Source organism: Saimiri boliviensis, chromosome 3 (assembly GCF_048565385.1).
Source record: "Saimiri boliviensis isolate mSaiBol1 chromosome 3, mSaiBol1.pri, whole genome shotgun sequence".
NCBI lineage: Eukaryota > Metazoa > Chordata > Mammalia > Primates > Cebidae > Saimiri > Saimiri boliviensis.
In genome coordinates, this window is record NC_133451.1 from 148,701,410 (window position 1) to 148,722,655 (window position 21,246).

The following is a 21,246-nucleotide window of genomic DNA, read 5'->3' on the forward strand; positions in this document are numbered from 1 at the left end:
GAGGCTAACAAAAATTAAGTAATTTTCCCCAGGTAACACAAATATTAAGCAGAAAAACTGAGATTTAATTATACATAATTTGACATTAAGGCCATCAGAACTCTTAAAAGAATATACTGTAATTTATTTAGCAAATTTCCTACTGTTGGGCACTTTGGTTGCTTCCAATTTAAAAAAATAATGCTAAATACTACTGCCTATGTTAAATATCCTTAGTCCAAATCTGTGTCTATATTCCTCATAATTTTCTTCAGGTAATTTCTTTGAAGTACATTTGGGGAATTAATGGGGTTACACTCAAATCTGATATATGCACACCTTGGAAAACAAGGAAGAGCACAGTGTAATAAAGCAAAAAATCCTTGATAATCTCACCTTTCTCATATCACCATTTTTAACATTTTGTTCTTTCTTTCCAGTCTTTTATAATTGTACCTATGCACACATTATATGTATATAGCACTGTATATATATATATATATATATATATATATATATATATATATATATACCTATAATACCTGCATACATAGTACTATATATATATATAAGTATATTGAAACTTACATTTTACATTCTTATCTATTATAGAAAATTGTGTGACACCATTGCTACATGTACTAATATATACACATATGTTTTCATTGCAGATAATAAATTAATTAATTGTAGAAACCATATTTTGGAGTTTAAAGAAAATATGCTACACTTAAGAAACAAGACTGAAAAAAATACCCAAGAGATGATGAAAGTTTGGAATCGAATGAAGTATGAAATTATGAAGAGAGAAAATATGTCAGGAAACTTAGGTTTGTGTTGATTTTGTTTTTGTATATTGTGGTTTATTTGTTTGGTTTTGTTTTTGGAAAAGTAGATTCAACGTCTTACGATTTTAGGGCATTTTCTCTCTATAAACTTCACTAAATCAGCACTGGTTCTTTATCGTGAGACATGCAAAAATAAGGTAATAGATATCACTGACCTACTTCCCCTCATCTTGACCTCAAAAGTAGTTTTCCTGTGCTTTCTGGCTCTGTGAATTGCACTACCATCCATAATCCATCTAATAGATGCAACCAGAAACCTGAGCATCACCTCTGACCCCTTCCTCTGCCTCTTGCATATTTCCAAGTCAGTAATAACCAATCGTGTTGATTCACCATTCTATGTATTTCAAAAATTTGTCCACATTTTCCATCATCATCTCTGCTACACTGGTCAGGCAACATTCTTGCCTCATCTGGGTGACTAGTAGCATACACCTAATCTTTCTTGTATAAACCTTCAGTGGTTCTCCATTTCTCCAGAAAAAAAGTCCTGCCTTGTGCATCCCCTTTGTACTCCAGTCCTGCCCCTACCCTTAATCCCTGGCAACCACCGATCAGATCTCTGTTTCTATTGCTTTGCCTTTTCCGGAAGCCATACAAACGGAATCAAACAATGAGTAACCCTTTGAGACTTGCTTCTATCACTTAGCATTGATTTACCCAAATTGTCGTGTGACCAATTGTTCTGTTTTTAGTGCTGAGTAGCATTTCATTGTATCAATGTACAATGGACATATTGTTTATCCTCTCACCAATTGAGGGCCATTTGGGTTGTTTTCAGGTTTGGGCAATTACAAATAGATGTTACTACAAGCATTCATGTACATGTGTACATGAATATAGCCATTAAATTTTGGTGTGAAGAGAAGTTTTAATTTTTTTTAGAATTAATATGTAGAAGTAGGATTGGTAGAGTATAAGTACATGTTTAACTTTGTGAGAAACTACCATACTGTTTTCCAGAGTGGCTGTACCATTTTTTTTCACTCCCTCCAGCAATGTATGAGAGATTTAGTCACTTCAGTTTATTATAGCCATATTTTTTTTTTAAACAGGCTCTTGCCGTATTGCCCAAGCTGAAGGTCAATGGTACAATCATGGCTTATTGCAGCTTCCAACTCCTGAGCCCAGGCAATCCTCCTTTCTCAGCCTCGCAAGTAGCTGGGACTACAGTCATATGCTACCAAACCTGGCTAATTTTGTTTTTGTAGAGATGGGGGTCTCTCTATGTTGCTCAGGCTGATCTCGGACTCCTGGCCTCAAGCAAGTGTCCCATCTCAGCATGTCAAAGTGCTGGAATTATAGGCCCATACCTGCCCTATTATAGCCATTCTAATGTCATGATATCTCATAGCTCTATGTTGTATTTCCCAGAAACTAATGATGTTGAACATTTTTTACATGCCTATTTGCCATCCAGGTATCTTCCTTGGTGAAATGTCTGTTCAAATGGGGAATACAATGGCACAGTCATGCAGCCTCCACCTCCTGAGCTCAAGGGATCCTCCCACCTCAGCTTTCTGAGCAGCTGGGATTACAGGCGCATGCCACTATGCCCCACTCTGTGTGTGTGTGTGTGTGTGTGTGTGTGTGTGTGTAGAGAACAGAAGATGGGGGTCTTGCTATGTTGCTCAGGCTGTTCTCAAACTCCTGTCTTGCCAGTTTTTTCAATTGAGCGATTTTGTTTTCTCACTGAGTTTTGAGAGAGGTCTACACATTATCCTGGATACATATCAGATGAATATATGATTTGGAAATACCTTCCTCCAGTTGGTGACACCCTTTCTTTCTCTTTATGATGCTTTCAGGGAGCAAGCATTTTAAATTTTTGATGAAATCCAATTTATGAATTTTTCTTTTATGTATTTTTTTGTATTGTTATATTTCATCTAAGATCTCTTTACCTATCTCAGGGTCATGAAGGTTTTCTCTTTGTTTTTTTAAAAAATTCATAGGTTTATGTTTTACATTTATGTCTACAAATATTTTTTAGCTAACTTTTATAAACAGCATGAAAAACAAGTCAAGGCTCAGTTTTTTCCACGTGAATGTCCAAGTGTTCACGTACCTTTAACAACTGTCTTTTCTGCATTCAGTTACCTTTGCAACTTTGCCATCAGTCAACCACATTTTTGTGAACCTATTCTGTATTCTGTAGTCTGTTTCATTGTCTATGTATCTATTTTTTATATAATATCACACTATTTTGACTACATTGTTATGTATTATGAATTAAAATGGGTAATGTGTGTCCTCTAACATTTTCTTTCTCAAAATTGTAGAGGCAAATTCTAATGAAGGTTACAAATACAGTCATTAAATTTTAGGGGCTACAAAGCAAATTTATAAAGAAACAAACTTTGATAAAGCGATATTAATCAAAGTAACAAAGTAAACCAATTATAGCATGTTTCACTTATACTTCTTTCATTTGGGACTGATGCTTCTATTGTCCTCTGTGTAGCTTATAATGCTAGGCTTAAATTAAATATCACTTTATAAATAAATATGAACCAATAATAATTGAGCTATATTTTTAACATTATTGTTTTGATGATTCACACTTGAGTATTTTTATATGTTGAATGCTAAATTAATCTGTGAGTTTATTAACACCCCTTAAAAAATTATTCCAGAGGAAGAAAAATCCCTATAGTCATATACTCAGAAGGATTTTTTTTCTTTCAGTTGTGCACAAAGCAGACGTATTAAATAAAAGTGAAACAGTATCTAATACATTTGAAGACTTTAAGTTCTTTTTTCCACAACTAAGGAAAGAAGGTAGAATTTATCCTAACGTAATCATCAGCAAAGGAAAAACTGGTGGTAAGAAAACTTATAATAGGAAAATTAAATACAGATATTTTGATCTTTGGGGACATACTTTTAAGGTTTAAGATATAATCCATTAATGTCATAGATTGATATGCAAACTATCGACCTATCTGACATTAATTTGGATTACCAGAAGTCAGTATACTGTCTGGCAGAAAATAATAGTTCTCTAAACATTTGGTGACCTGAATTCAAATTTGGTGTTAAACAAATGCTTTGAAAATAAGTAATGTAAGTCAAATATACATTAAGCATATGCCAAATATTTGGCAGCTCTTTTCTCCTTGGTTTTGGTGAATCTAATCTTACCTGGTTATTTTCCTATTTCCCAGTCTTTCTGGACACCAAGATCAGCAATAGTTTTAGAACAGGTGATGTTTGAGGTAAGCCTTGACAAATGAGTTTAGGTTCACCAGGTATACAAGACAAGAAGAAGCTTTGTAGTTTAAAGCAGGAATATTAAGCTAAGTCTCAGGATACCTCCCATTCCCATAAACCTCACTCATTCCAGTGAGTGAGTCACTCCAGGCCAGGCCCATGGGCTCCATGTTTTAACATGTGGTTTTGTTGGGAAATAGTTATGCTTATCCACTTACTTGTTGTCTGTGTTTGCTTTTGTGCTCCAATGGCAGAGTTGAGTAGTTGCAACAGAGGTGGTGTAACTCAACAATCAAAAATGCTTACTATCTGCCCCTTTACTTAAAAAAAAGTTTGCTGACCTCTGCTCTCAGAGGTTCCTTGGGAATAAGTTGTATTGTTTTGTATCACATGCCTCTGATGACATTGTTTATCTATTACATTCTGACGGTGCTCCACTTACTGAGTTCTATGTTTTCTTACATTAGGTCATTTAATCTTCACAATCCAATGCAGCAGGGTCTATTATTGTCATCTCTATTTTACACCTGAGAAAACTGAGGCTTAGAGACATTAAGAAACTTTTTGAGTTCATACTTATAAAACTCTTTACCTATATACACATATACATGCATACATGTGTGTGAATATATGAGAAAGTGCATGCTAGACAAAAGCTATAGTTTGTAGGAGGAGGAGAACTTGAAAGACACATGCAAGAAAAACAATGCATAGCAACTCACAGATCTTAGATACCAAGAATAAGCATAGCCTTACATAAGCATCAGCAAATATAAGCAGAAGCCCATGACACAGAGTGAAAGGAAGGAGGGAGAGACACGTTGGTGGTTGGGAGGAGCAACAGACCTCCTTGTGTAGGGGACTGGAGGATTGAGATAACCCAGTTGTCAGAGCTGTGTTAAATCCAGAATAATTTTCTAATTCCCCAACTATTTCCTGATCTCCAATCATAATGTATTTATTTATTTATTTTTTGAGGTCTTTTTGGTGGCTTTTCTCAATTACCAAAAGTGATTTAAGGAAGATTCTGTTCCAGGCAACTAAAAAAATCTTAACACATGAAACATATGTAAGAGGAAGCTGGTGACAAGGCCTACTGGGGAATCCATCATCAGTTTTGTTTATTCTGTATTATGAATAAGTCTCAGATAATTTCTGCTCTCTGTAGTCCCTCTATAACTATATTTTGTTGAGTCCCCTCGTCATTTTTTGTCTGGTTTATGGAATATATTTATAATTTCTCTCATAATTTTAGTATCACTAAAGTTTATCCGTTTTTCATACTTTCCTTGAAGATATATTAGTAAAATTCATCACTGATCATACTTGACTTCTGCTTGAAATTTATCGGTAGACCCTCAGTGTACATAAGGTGAAGTAAACCCCTTGGCAGGATATATATACAAAAGGCTAAATTTTTCAAATCTCAGTCTCTGCCATGCCTTTCCTTTCCAGCAACCACAAACCACTTGCACTTCTCACAGACAGGCCAAGCTCTTTGAGAACAGATAGGACAAGCTTCATACATTCTGCATGTGCTAATCACTGCCTATAATGAACATACCCCCTTTGGCAAATCATAACTGATTTGTAATGTGACTCCACTCAGTAAGTGGAGTCACATTACAAATGTGAAAAGTCATCCAATATGACTTTTCAGCTTAAATGTCAACTTCTCTGTGAATTCCTCCATGTCTCCTCATTTAATAAGCTTCTACTCTGTTATGGGCACTTCTTAGGCCCTGGGATGTAGGGTGAACATGACATAGACCCCACCTTCATAGAGACAAAAGATAAGGTAATTATAATAGAAGTTATGATAAGATAATTATAATAGAAAGTGACTGGTGCTGTGATAAGGGAAATACCAGGATGAAGCCAAAATTCTATGCTATGCTTTCTGGAAGAAGTGTCGTATGAGTAACATGAAGGGTAAAATAACTGGAATAGACTAAGTAGGAAAAAGGTAGGTGGTGGACAGTGTAAAGTAGAGGATGGTCGTCCAGATAGAGGGAAAAAAATGCGCAAAAGTCTTACAGCAAGAAAGCCTAGAAAGGATGTGTGCCATGCACAATGGGGGCTGGAGGGTATTCGTAGCAAGACCATGGACACAGGCCAAATAATGAAGGGGCCTGGCCATTTATTTATTCATCCATCCCCAACTTATTGTCAGCACCGTGTGTCAGTCTTCATATTAGTGCTGGATTTATAATGTAAGCACATGTGAAGGTGTCCCTGCTACTACCAAACTGACATTCTAGACAGGAATGAGTAACAACAGAAGGGGTGATGAGTATTATGAAAGATAAGATAAGACTATATAGCTGGTGAAATCGACCTAATTAGAAAGGGTTAAGTATCAATTTGTGATCAGAATGACTAATATTTAGTTGAACCCTGAGGAATAAGTAGAATTATCTAAGGAAACTAGAGGAAGAAGATTGTTCTAGGCAAAAAGAATGGTGTATGCAAAGGCTTCGAGGTGAAAGTAGTATTTGGTCAATTTGAAAAGCCTGAGTAGTTGAAACAAAGGGATATATCAGAACCAGCTCAGTAAGGGCCTTTTAAACGCTTGTAAATGCATTGTAAGGCATAAGAAGCCATTCGAGGAATTGCCTTTATACTGTATCTTTCAGCTTGAAACTTGATTCCTGCCTCACCCTATCTATACAAATCAATTCCAAGTGGATTGCAGCTCTAAATATGAAAGGCAAACTATAAAACATCTAGAAAATAACACAAGAGAATGTCTTTATGACCTGAAAATAAGCAAAAATTTCTCAACAAGACCCAGAAAACCCAAACAACAAAGAAAATGGTTTACAAATTGCACTACATTAAAATTAAGAATTTCCCTTCATCAAGGGGCAAAATCTTGAAAAGAGAACTGAGAACCAAGAGTGGGAGATGATATTTAATAACACATATAACTGATGAGGGGCTCATATTCAGAATATATAAAGAGCATCAATAAAATCAGTAAGAAAAATGCAGACAAGTCATTAGAGAAATGAGCAAGCGTTTACACAAGGCTTTTACCAAACAGAATATCCAAAGCCAATAAGCAGCTGGGCACAGTGGCTCATGCCTGTAATCCCAGCACTTTGGGAGGCTGAGGTGAGTGGTTCACTTGAGATCAGGAATTTGAGACCACCCTGGCCAATATGGTGAAACTCTGTCTCTACTAAAAATACAAAAGTTAGCCAGGCATGGTGGTGCATGCCTATAATCCCAGCTATTTGGGAGGCTGAGGCAGGAGAATAGCCTGAACCCAGGAGGTAGAGGTTGCAGTGAGCTGAGATCATGCCATTGCACTCCAGCCTTGGTGACAGAGTAAGACTCCACATCAAAAAAAAGAAAAGCCAATAAACATGTGAAAATATGTTCAAACTCAATAGCAATCATGGAAACACTGATTCCTGCTCTTCCCTCCAAAGTTCCATAGCTTTTCTTAAATAAATGCTTCTCAGTTTATCAGGCCCTGAAATGACTGTTTTTGACCTTTTTTTTTTTTTTTTTTTTTTTTTTTCAGTTTTATTACTGCTTTTTAGAAAGAGGATTTTCTGGGTTTCTCACTGAGCCATTCTAGAAGTCCTTATCCCTATCTTAAAGATGGAGACATAAGGCTGGAGAGGGAGAGGTTGTGTATCCTTGCCTAAGCCCATACAGCCAGGTACCGGTGTAGCTAAGATTGGTACCCTCCATCTTGACTGTACCCATACAGCCAAGATGTGTACCTCTTGGAGCCCTAGTGTTCCAGCCATTCTTGAGCAACAAAAGTTACTTAGGGGCATGGATTCATGCCATCAAATCATTTAGAAATTACTTAATACATTTTTCACAGATGAAAATATTTGATAATAATCTTTTCCTCTTTTGGGTTCCAATGTCTCATTAGGGTAAGAAGAGATTCTCCAATATGTGACATTTTATACCCAGTTAGATGAAGCTATAATAAGTGGAAAGTGGTTAGTTTTATTTTCGCTACACCAAAATGTTTTAACATGAGAACATCTTAGTGTCTATTTAGTGCTTTTACTAACAATCCACTGCAAATTTCCTTAAAAAAAATGAAATATCTGATAAAAATTAACATAGTTTGGATTATTTTTGTAATACAGTATCAAACATTCATTTTATTACCGAAAGACTAACCCAAACATAGATATAAGCATAGAATGAATGCTAAACTATGTTTTTCTCTATGGTTTGGAATGACGCTTTTGTACTCCTGTGTCTGCAGTTTCTTTTGCACTGGGTATTTCCACTGTTAACAGAGGAAATTATAGTTACCTGAAACAGACGCTGACCTCTGTTGTCTCCAGGATGACACTCTCTGAAGAGAAGGATTCTGTAGTGATTGTCTCTATCGCAGATGTATGTATACAAAATGAGCTCTCCTTACTTTCACCCTATTGTCTCCAAATTCCCTTCCTCAATGGTAATAATCATTGTACCATGTTGAAAACTGTTTTCTTAATTTTAAAAAGCAACCCATAGATACCTTTTTTGGATACCAAACAATATACTTAGTACTTACTCAATACTGCTGAGAAGAATTTAAATATGTAAATCTAAAAAGACAACATAATGGCTTCATGTGGGAAATATAAGATTGCTAAATTTGAATTGCATTTAATATAGAATCCCTAAATCCCTGCCTACTATATGGCTCAGAAGTTGTATTTACAAACAGAATTAAAATTATTAAAAGTGGTGCTAGTAATAAAACGTGCTCAGTCCACTAAGAGGTTTGTATATGAATCAAGAGATAATTTATATTAAGTAACAACAGCTATGATTAATTGAGAGACTTTCTTATGCTTGAGGGATTGTAGATTATTTTTGTGGACATATAACCTGCAATTACATCCCTGTGAAGTAGGTATTACTGTCCTAATTTTAGGGATGATGGATCTAGAACTTAAAGAAGGTAAGTAATTTGCCCAGTAATTAATAGAGCAGATTCAAGCCTAGGTTTCTGTAATGACTCCAAAGATTTTCACTTTGTTCCCAACACCATTTATAAAGTAAAGTACTGTATAATTTACATAGTACTGTAAAGTACTATGTAAATATTAGCACCTTAAGACTTTTTGGAGAGAAATGTGGCAACCTGTGTTAAATTTAAATGTATATATACTTTGTCTCAGAAATTCAAATTCTGGGAACTTACCCTAAGAAAATAATCAGGAAAGTGTAAAAAAACAGTAAAAATGTTTGGGCATGGTGCTTCACAACTGTAATCCCAGCACTTTGGGATACTGAGGCAGGAAGATCACTTGAGCTTAGGAGTCTGAGATCAGCCTGGGTAACACAGTGAGACCTCCATCTCTACTTTAAAAAATTAATAGCTAGATCTGACGGTGTGCACTTGTAGTCCCAGTTACTTGGGAGGTTGCAGCAGGAGGATCATTTGAGCCCAGGAGATAGAGCCTGTGGTAAACTGAGCTCCAGAGCAAGACCCTGTTTCAAAAAACAAACAAAAACCAGTAAAAATATGGCAGTATAGTATGGAAGTTGAGAACAGACTCCGGATTTAGATGACCAAGGTTAAAACTCCAGCTTCTCTACTTCCCAATGAATGAACATGAGCAACTTACTTAACTTCTCTATGCATTATTTTCCTTTATCTCTAAAATTCTGATAATCATATTGTCTGTATCACAGGGTTGCTGAAGGATGAAATTAGCTAATATATTTAAAGTACTTAGAATGATGCGTGATACAGAGTGAGTGCTCAATAAATATTTCAAGGATTTTCAGTGCACTGTTGTCTTATGAAAGCATAATATTAGAAACAACCAAAATATCTACTCATAAGAGGCTGATAAAATACCTTGTTATATATCTCTACAATGCAATACTCTGTAGGCATTGAAAGAAGAATGAATATCTATACTCACTGATATAAAGTGATGTTCACGTCCTATTGTTAAGTAAAGCATCATGTTTAACATAATGTTATCTATGTAAAATAGGAAGGAAGGAAGGAAGGAAAAGATGGAGGGAGGGGGAAAAGATATAGAAACAAATGAAATGTATGAAGAAAAAGGAAAATGAGCAAACTTTGAAATGATATAAATTTATCATTAACATAAATAATGGCTATTTCTGAATGCCAGGATTAAGAGGAATTTTTGTTACCTTTACTTTATTCTTTTTGTTATTGCTTGAATTTTCTATAGTAAAGATGCCTTTGAAAGCAGAAAAAAACTCTAAATCAAACAAGTAATAGAAGAACTATCAGAAAAATAGAAATAAAAGACTAAAGTCATGGTATCCCAGTTTAATTTCTTAGTATTAAAAGAAACCATGCACACAAGCTTCAAAATTTTCATCGTATTTCCTTATTTTATATATTACAATCTTCATTTCTTTGCTGTTAGCACAATGCATGTCTGTCTAAAATACTTTGATTCATAATAAAATACTGGAGGAAGATTTTTAAATGGAATATAGAATGCTTATGAAATAGGACTGTGATGCTGTGTTTCAAATATAATATGTTTCAATGTATGACAAATAGCCAATGATTCAATTTATGGTTAAGAACCTCCAGTATAAAATAGATTTATCTACATCATGTCTGATATTTTTAAACAAAAAACCTGAGTATATACATTCAGAGCTGCCTTTCAGAGTACTCAGATTCAACAACAGAACTGTCATTGTTCAAAATATTTTCAAAATTATGTATTGGAAATGCTTAGAGCCCCTATGCTACATCTTGTAAATGCCATGTTATTTTTTTAAAAAATTATCCCAAGAGGGTAAACCATCAAAAGCTTTTTGCAGGAGTCTGTCATCTAATCTAGCATAGTGGTCAATGAAGAGCAGGTCCACAAAGTTTATTGTCAGGAAAACCAATGGGAATCAAGCTGAGTAATACTGTCTGGAGAAATATGATGTAATTCTGAAGTAAGATTATTATCATATAATACTCAGGAAATAAACAGTATTTTCAAAAAGAGTAGTTATTTGAAATGAGCCATTCCTAGATGACCATTTTTAGATCAAAACATCTTTAGATATATAAGATTTATTTTATGCAATCTTATATATCTAAAAGATATATAAGATTTTATGTAATCTTGTATATCTAAAGGGTATATAATTTTATGGGTAAATTTTGAAGGGTAAATTTTGGATTGTAATATTTCATATTGTGACAAAGGGAAAAGAATAAAATATTTCCTGTATTCAAGTCAGATTTTTAAGAACACAGATACTTTTAAATCTTTTATAGACAGTAAAAACACTAGAAATTATTAGTACATAATAACATTTCACACATAAATAAGATTTATATGTAGCAAAAAGAGTTGTATTAATAGAACTATGAGATATGCTTAGTTTCAGTAAAATATTTTTTCTCATTTTTAGAGTAATGAAGATTATTTACATGCTGTTGTTAAAATGATTAAAAGAAAGTAAGTACTGTCTGATATATTTTTAAATTAGCCATTCTTTCATTTTTCTATCCTATATCTTCTGCCCAATTGTATAATTATTTTCTTAGTGATCATATTCTTTTTAATGATTATAGCTGTGCAGAACGAACCTGTAGTCCTTTCTAAGCTGTGATGAAGTATAGCTTATGGTTTTTCCCAATTTTGCTGGACATCTAGCAATTAGAATTAATGCTTTTATTTATGCTATTTATCCTGTATGATTACCATTGGTACTGAGATAAGCCAACTGAGTTATTTTTAAAACGTTCCTGTATCATTTACTGTATGAAGTTACTTCACCACTTCTGCTTACAATCTCTTTAAGCAGCCAAAACACACCTGGATTAACCAATATGAAGTTCTTTATCAAGGAAGACACTGTGAAATGGATCCTGCCTTCCAAATTCTATGTTCAAATGGGCGATACAACTTGAAAAATAAAAGAAAGAGAGACAGAGAAAGAAAGAAGGAGAAAAGGAAGGAAGGAAGAGAAAAAAAGAAAAAGAATGAAAGAAAGAGAAAAGAAATAAAGAAAAGAAAACACAAGGAAAAGAAGAGAGCCAGCCATGGTGGCTCACACCTGTAAGGCCAGCACTTTGAGAGTCCCAAGTGGGCAGATTGCTTGAGCCCAGGAATTCGAGACCAGCCTAGGCAACATGGCCAAACCCCGCCTCTGCTACAGAAATACCCCCTGAAATTATTGGGGCCTGGTGGTGTGCACCTGTAGTCCCAGCTACTAGGGAGGCTGAGGTGGAAGGAGTGCCTGTGCCTGGGAGTTCGAGGCTGCAGTGAGCCAAGATCATGCCACTGCACTCCTGCCTGAGTGACAGGGTGAGACCCTGTCTCAAAAGCAAACAAACACACACACACACACACACACACACACACACACACACACATATATATATAAAGAAAGAAAGGAAGGAAGAGGCTAGCATTATCTTAGGGGTAATGGGGAATAAATATGAGAACATATAAAGGAAGAAGTATTTAAGTATTTAACTCTACATGGAAATATCAAGAAAGACTTTCTTAAGAAGGTAATAACTGAGCAGAATCTGAAGGGATAAGTAGACATTCTTCAGGCAGACAGGGGAAAAGGTCATGCCTGACAAATAGAATTGCTGGGGAAGACAGAGAGACCGAAGAAGGAGCATGCTAGACTTTTGAAAATGTAAGGCTGTTTTGGAAATGGATATTTGAAGCTAAGGCAGAAGGACTGGTGGGAGACAAGGCATGCACTGATGACTTCACGAAGGACCTATGCTGTGCTGCAGACCAGGGCTGCAAAGGTGGCCTTCGGTCGGAATCCGGCTCCTGTTTTGTTCAGACAGTGAAGTGTTTTGCTTCGTTTTATATTTCCTCACCAAATAGCTCTAGTGGCTGAGGCAGTTAGTTGTTCTAGTCAAAACGATTCCAGCTAATAAGTGTGGATTGAATGGAATTGGAGAATCACCGTTTTGAAGCCCGTCATTTAGTGAGAGGGTAAGGGGAACTTTGTGAGGAAGGTATGCGGGTCACTGTCCGCACAGGAAAACAGGTCGTTTAAATAGAGGAAACAGGGAATTTCAGACAAAGAATTGATCAATACAAGTTTCAGATGACTGAGAGCACAGAAGGGAGAAGAAAGAGGACAGAGCAGCGTGAAGGAGAGGGCGTTAAACCCGGGGATCTGAGGCTATGGAGGTCGGCCTCCTCAGCCGCTGGAACCTCCGCCCCCGCGGGAGCCGCAACAGGAGGAGCACCCTGGGTTTCTACTGCCTTCGTCTCTGGTCACGTACTGCTTCCCGCAGGCAGAGGCCAACCGGTATCCCGCCAGCAAGGGCGCCCCGCTGGACAGGACGCACAGCAGAGCAGAGGGGTGCAGTGTGAGCTGAGAAAAGCCAGGGCCCAGGGGCCCCACCGCACCTCCAGCAGCTCGCGGTCGGTCGCTGAAAATCCAGCGACGAAAATGATGCCAAGGAAAGAACTATAGTTATTCTTCCGACTTAAACAAAATAAAACAAAACAAACCTCTGAATGCAATCAAGCCTTAGGAGCTGAATTCCAGTTTACAGGCTACACAGCAAAAAAAGGACGAGATCTGGGGCAAAACAATCAAGATGTGGGACATTCTGTAGAAAACTGATCCAGATTCTTTAAAAACTGGAATGGGGGTGGGGGAAGAAAGAAAAATGAAGGTCACTTGTCTAGATAATAAATTTTGAAAAGAAATAAGGGATAATCAGTTACAATGAGTGACCTTATTTGGGCACCTATGTGAGTGCATGCTCCCCCGCAATAGGCACCTTTAGCCTTTTGGGGGCAATTTGAAAATTGACTAAGTATTATGTGATGTTAAATAATCATTTATAGTTTTGCAAAGTGTGAATAGTGGCATTGTGGTTATCTAAATAAGAGTCTTTTCTAATATTCACACTGAAGAATGTAAGGGCAAAATGATATCTAGCACTGTTTTAAAATGAACACTTTTACTCTGTTGGTGGGAGTGTAAATTAGTTCAACCATTGTGGAAGACAGTGTGGCGATTCCTCAAGGACCTAGAAATAGAAATTCCATTTGACCTAGCAATCCCATTACTGGGTATATATCCAAAGGATTAGAAATCATTCTATTACAAAGACACATGCATACATATGTTCATTGCGGCACGGTTTACAATAGCAAAGACCTGGAACCAACCCAAATGCCCATCGATGATAAGACTGGACAAGGAAAATGTGGCACATATACACTACGGAATACTATGCAGCCGTAAAAAACGATGAGTCTGTGTCCTTTGTAGGGACATGGATGAATCTGGAAACCATGATTCTCAGCAAACTGACACAAGAACTGAAAATCAAACATCACATGTTTTCACTCATAGGTGGGCGTTGAACAATGAGAACATATGGACACAGAGAGGGGAACATCACACACTGGGATCTGTTGCCAGGGCGGGGGGGAATAGGGAAAGGACAGCAGGGGTGGGTGGGGAGATCGGGGCGAGATAACGGGGAGAAATGTCAGATATAGGTGACAGGGGTTGCAGGCAGCAAACCACATTGCCATATATGTACCTATGCAACAATCCTGCATGTTTTGCACATGTATCCCAGAACCTAAAGTGCAATAAAATACATATATATACATATATACATACATATAAAATACATATATATGTGTATATATATGTATATATACACATATATATGTGTGTGTGTGTATATATATATATATATAATGCTTAAGCAAAAAAGGGGGCAGCTGCACAGATGAAACAACTGTGACAGAAAATTAATGCTTATTGAAGGAAACTGATTTGGGGTTCATTATATTTCTATTTTTGTTGATGTTTAGTAATTTTTATAGTATGTATTTAAAGAATTGGGTATAGACTATTCTGAGTAAGCTCAACTGATAGGAAGAAAAGTCAAAGCACACTGTCTTGAGGGAGACAAATTCTACTGGGGAGGTTTTGAGGTGGAAGCACCTGTAGTCTTTTTGTTTTTTTGAGACAGAGTCTCACTCTGTCGCCAGGCACCAGGCTGGAGTGCAGTGGCACAATCTCAGCTCACTGCAACCTCCGCCTCCCAGGTTCAAACAATTCTCCTTGCCTCAGCCTCCCGAGTAGCTGGAACTACAGGTGCACACCACCACACCCAGGTAATTTTTGTATTTTTAGTAGAGACAGGGTTTCACCATGTTGGCTAGGATGGTCTCGATCTCTTGACCTCGTGATCCACCCGCCTCAGCCTCCTAAAGTGCTGGGATTACAGGCTTGAGCCACCACGCCCAGCTGCACCTGGAGATTTTACCTGTGCTGTAGTAGAGAGAGACTGATGAAGCAAGGCAGTGGAGGAGAGGGGACTGGAGTGGAGACTCAGGTGCAGGGAGCTTTAGATAGGCCTGAGACCAAAGAGGAGATGAGAGCAGATGAAAGAGTAGAAAAATTAATTTGTTGGGGGAAAGACAGTGGAACCACCTTAAAATTCCATTTCTAAAGATTTCTCTTTTCTCTGTGAAGGAGATAGGTCCCTATGTTGAAAAGGAGGGATTTGTTGGCAGTGAAGGAACTTAGGGTAGTGACGGCTTGAAATAGGTAATTTATGTGAAGGGAGAGGGATTAAAGAAATACCACATACATCAATTTTTTTCCTAAAAGACTCCCCAGGAAAAAATGTTACCTTATATTTGAATCCTTAAAAAATCTTTTCATAGTCAAGGATGCTTTCCTGGTTGCTTTAGTCTGAATAATAAACTACTATTTGGAGAAGAAAAATTATCCTCAACTGACCTCAATCTATGTTAGTTTGGTATTCTTATAGGAGACTCTTGACGGAATCAATTAAAAAGAAGGCTAAGGTATAAAACTATATATATATATATATATATATATATATACTATATATAAAACTATTCCTGGGGATGTCACTGCATCATTGTAAGCCTGTGGTTACTTGTAAAGATCTCCAGTGAAAACATTGCCTAATGTATGAGAATACTTCTGATTTGCTCCAAAATTTTTGGAGACAATGTCACTGGTTTTAGAAATTGCTGTACTGTAGTTGGAATTGAAAATCAAGGATACTGGAAACTATGTCAGGTGATTCGAAAAGTGATTCTAGTGGTAATATTTATATTGATTGTGTGATCACAATTGTATTGATGCTACCAATGCAAGATAAAAAGTTGGAAAAAAGGCCGGGCACGGTGGCTCAGCCCTGTAATCCCAGCACTTTGGGAGGCCAAGGTGGGCGGAGTCAGGAGTAGGAGACCAACCTGGCCAACATGGTGAAACCCTTTCTCTACTAAAAATACAAAAATTAGCCGGGCATGGTGGGGAGCGCCTGTAATTCCAGTTACTCGGGAGGCTGAGGCAGGAGAATCGCTTGAAACTGGAAGGCAGAGGTTGCAGTGGCCCTTGGCAACAAAAGCGAAACTTTGTCTCAAAAAAAAAAAAAAAAAAAAAAAAAGAGTTGGAATAAAATTACTTTTTGTGAAAGTAGAATAAAGCAAAAAAGTCTTTTCCTAGGTCTTCTCATTAGGGTAATGAGAGATTATTCTATATTTGGATTAGTCCTAAATTGAGACTATATAATTTTTAAAGGACCCATCTATGTTTGTATATAACCTTATATAAAACTGTATACAACTATGTACTTTATATAAAACTACAGAGTTGTAAGATTTCCACTATTATATAACTGTAAGGTAAAATCACTCATTTTTAATGGCAACAACCTAGAGTTATATTATTTTCTCCAGTCATTGGAAACTAGCAATTCCCGTATGATTAAGTCAAGGTTTTTGATGCTGTATATAAATAATTTAACAAGCTAGAAAAGTTTTAGATAGTCTTAAAAAGGTGTCAACACACAAAATTTCAAGTATCTTGCTTAAAACAGATTGAATAAAACCAAAACTGGACTCTTTCTATCACTAATGGAAAATTATATCATCAAAATAGAAATTGTTATAACTTAACTTTTGGTGCTTTTTGGACTTTAGATGGAATTTTCTAGAGAATAAAATTTGTGTATCTCTGCAATTTAAGCTTTTTGATGATTGAGTATGCTGCAACATGATGTTATTTCCATTTACCTCTACTATTATAAATTGCTGCACAAGATCTTATAGTTTAAAGTTACAGAAATTCACTTAAAAACTTAGATATTATGTTACTTTTACCACAAAGCAAACAACCAGACTCTTCATTTGTTTCCTGTGCTAGTATTTTCTATTCCCCAAGGAATATATTAGAATTAATTTTTTTAAAAATTTTTATTTAATATATCATAAAATCAGTGGGCGGCCAGTAAAACTTTTACTCTTCCGCTTACAATCCCACCAAAACAAGTGACCAAAAACCTTTCCACTAATGTATAGAGGTTGGGAAGAATTCCAGCATGTATTTTGAACAGTTCTTTGCCCACAAGTTGTTAAGCTGCTATTCCAGTTTTACAGATGAGGAAATTAAAGATCAGAGAAAGTAAATTACTTGCTCAAAGTTAGGAAGTAAAACAAGCATAAGTGGTTTGGAGACTTTTCTAGGTCTAAAACTCATATTCTCTATAGCATGATATCCTACTCCAACCCCATTCTCATGATACGTACCCTAATTATAAAACATGAGCTTTCTTCCATGTGTGTTTGTGTGTGTTTATACATACTCAGGCAATCCTGATTTGCAGGATAACATGGGGCCATATAAAATGATTGTGCAAGTTGAAACCATGCAAGGAAATATTAACAATGGAAAAATATCATAATTGTTCTTTTCATGCCTTTTAAACATGTGTTAAAACATTACTCTCTGTCAACTATAAATACATAGAAAAATAAAAAAAATTGTTAAGCTAATTTATTACACTGTAATTTAAAACACTAAAATTATTGAGTATTAAGGTGTTTGATTTCTTTTAGAAAAATGTATCAAGAGTAGTTTAAATGGTGCTTGCCTTTTTCTTATCATAGAACTTAAAACACTGAGTAAATGTCTTTTCTATGCTTCAGTAAATTGTTATACTCCTTTCTAAATTTAGATCAGTTTCAGCATTTTATCATTTGTGTTTTCAATGTCATAAAGTATTTCTGAGAGTTCCTCTAACGTGAAGTTTTTCAGCAGCATCATTTTCTGTGTGACATAATTTCACCACAACCATTTTTCTTATTTGTCATTTAAGTTCACCTTCACTAAGTTCCCTTTGTTGCCTCTCTAAGAGCTTCTCAAACAATAGAGGTGTCAACATTACCACGATCAGCTGTCTTACAGCACATCCAGATTCACTTCCAGCATTCACTTTCTGCATTTTTATCTGTCAGCTAATTCCCTCTTTTGATTACCTACTTTTTAAAAATATTATGTAGGCTTATCACTAGGAGGCAAGGCAAGACAACCACATGTTTTACTGTCAGCAAGTGAACTAAATAACTAAATAAAACGTATAGTGACCAGTCATCAAAACACTTTGAAAGAAGTGATGTAATTAGTCACTAATGATGATGTGCATCTGCTATTTATATAGTGATTTGTGCACTGAAGAGCTAGCAGTGAAGTTTGTACTTTACACAATCATTCACAATTAATATATCATGACTACAGTGTTGTTGGGGGAGACTGGTGTTATTTAACTAAAGCACAGTAACTGAAATTTATAAATTCAGAATTGTGCAAAGCAAGGACTGCCTATTTTGCACATGATGGAAATTATGCATATAAAACTGTAACCTTTTAAATTTTTTATGTAGTATAAACATTTCCTTGCACCTTTAACATTTTAATAAATTCATTTAAAATCATATTATCTCTGAAGGAAGACCATTTAAAATTTTCTACTTGGTTTCCCATCCTTTACCTTATGGTACAAGATTTATATTGGAATTTTTATGAATTGTATTTTATGTAGTTTAGTGATATCCTTGTTGGTCTATCAACAATAACATTTAAAAAAAAAAGATGTTGAAGAGTATACATAGTTCTCCAGTGAATTGTGGACAAGAGTCTGACTAAATCCTTGCTTGCTATGGTAATCTAGTTTCAGGAGCTACACTGCTATTTAGTAGGACTCTTATTAAATTCAAAATTATGCATTTAAAAATAATCTAATGTTCTTGCTGTCTTGCAGTCACTGTGTTATCACAACCCAAAAGTTTCATTATTTCAAATGTTAGAGTACACATCTTGCCGTAAACTTTAAAAATGTCAAAGTAATTTTTATAAGAAACTAATTTTATATTGTGTATTTTAATATGTCTGTTATTAATTTATTAAAAACATACTTTGGCTAGTTTTATGATGCAGGTATCATGTATCAACATGTGAAATAATTCAAGTCAAATATTATATAAATATGCATAATAAAATTATTTTTAGTATTTGTTATTCTGGAAAATTAAATATTCAATTATAAGTCTGCATTTACTTCTATTTATAGATTCAAAAGGCAAGTGAGGTCTGGATCCTTAGAGGTCATTTCAATACCTGCCTTTTTATATTCGAGCATGTTAAATACCAAGCACTTAGCTGAGTACTCACAAAAATTAGCCAGGTATGTCATATTAGAAAATGGTAACCTTAAATAACTAACTTTATCTGATAAAGTCTTAGAATCAGCTGGTACTAGAAACTATTTCATACTCAGTGGTGTTTTGAAGCTGGCTTCTACTGGCTTGTAAGATTCAACTATATGCATCACTTCCCAACTCTGTGTACAGTAACATCGAGTTGATAGCATGAGCCACAGGAGGAGTATTTACACCATGGAAATGGGCAAGTTACAAAGCAGAATGTCCATCCCTTCACTCCCAAATCAGTTGTTAAATATTTACCAGCACACCACTGATGGTCTATGTTCACATTTATAGACAATAATTAGCAAAGGCATAATGAGGAGGGGGAGAGTCTAGGATTATAAATCATTACAGAAGGATTCTAGTCCCAGCTCTTCTGTTTGCTGGTGGTCATAAGCAGGTAATTTCACCTTTTTTTCCTTAGCTTCCCCAACTTTCTAGTGTGTATAATGAAGTCTATATTGCATAATTGGAAGAGTCATTATGAGAACAAAATATATTTATGAAAGAATCTTTTAAAAAATATTCAAAAATTAAAAGTTTTATACACACACAAAGGATTATAATTTGGGGTATTACTGTGGTAGGTATTATGGAAAATGTAATAATTTGGCCCCTCAAAACTTAATAAAGAAAAAGACATGCCAGAAATCAGAAAAAGGCCTTATTTCAGGAAATCAATCAGCCTTTCTTTGTTTTAAAATTATAAATGGTTTGTTAGAATCTAGGAATCTTAAGCATTTTGTTTTGCTTTAATTAGTGGTCCACATTATGCCCAGTTTTTAGAATCACAAAGCTGGGAGTCATCCTGGATCCTTGTTTTTCCTTCAGCATTTTATATCTCTGTCATTGTTTCTTTTTTAAAATCTCTCCACACAACATCCCTCTCATTCTCCTTCCACTGGCTTAGATTTAGTTCAGACCTTCACCATTACAGAGTCCTTAATCCTAGTCTAACCTAACCTCTCATCCAATCCATTCTTCATGCTGTACCCAGAAGAATATTTTCTCATATTAGATCAAGTCCAAAGTTTCCCACATATCATAAAAGATCCTTCATGATCTGGCCTCTGCCAACCTTGTGATTATCAGCTTCTTTCTGTCAGCTCTCTGTGCCCTAAAACTAAGTGGCATGCTCTTTCACACTTTCCACACCTTTGCAAGCTTACCATAAAATAGTCAACATTGTTGATATCTTCATACAGCACTTATCTAACTGTAATTTTATTAATTTCTTTCTTCATATGAGGTTATGAGATGCAGAAGGGCAAAAATGACCTTGGGTACTGCTGTTTGTATATTCAGGACCTCGGCTGGTATCTAGCTAGCTTAGTATGAGAATAAAGTTTCTTTAGGTAAGTTTATATCCAGGTAGCCCCATGATCAGGGCTGAGCTCTTGCTCCAGGCTACAAGCCTCCCCACTGCAAAAGTGAGCAAGGGCTCTCAGGCCTCACCCCTCCCTGCCTGCCCGCACCTTTGGCATTGGCTTCTGTGCTCATATCTGCACTTCCCATTTACCCTGCTCCCAGATTCTGCTTGAGAAAAGTCGTGCTCAGTCAAAATTATTACAAAGTTTAGCTAGGAGCTTCCCTCATCCTGTGACCCCTTCCCAATTTCACTGGCTGCTTTCCCTTCCCCAAAGAACTCTGTGAGATAATGCCAGGAATGGCTTCCCTGGGCTTGAGCTGGGGACCAG

At 36.0% G+C, this 21,246-nt stretch overlaps 1 protein-coding gene across 1 annotated transcript in view; it reads left to right on the forward strand.

Annotated features, from left to right (window-relative positions):
* The window catches only part of MGAT4D (MGAT4 family member D), a 51,759-nt gene that overhangs the window by 13,697 nt on the left and 16,816 nt on the right, over positions 1-21,246 (forward strand). The window contains exons 2-6 of the mRNA XM_039479154.2: positions 651-809; positions 3,516-3,653; positions 8,284-8,417; positions 11,427-11,473; positions 19,414-19,527. Coding sequence (XP_039335088.1) covers positions 651-809; positions 3,516-3,653; positions 8,284-8,417; positions 11,427-11,473; positions 19,414-19,527 — 592 coding nt within the window. The remainder of the gene's footprint in view (positions 1-650; positions 810-3,515; positions 3,654-8,283; positions 8,418-11,426; positions 11,474-19,413; positions 19,528-21,246) is intronic.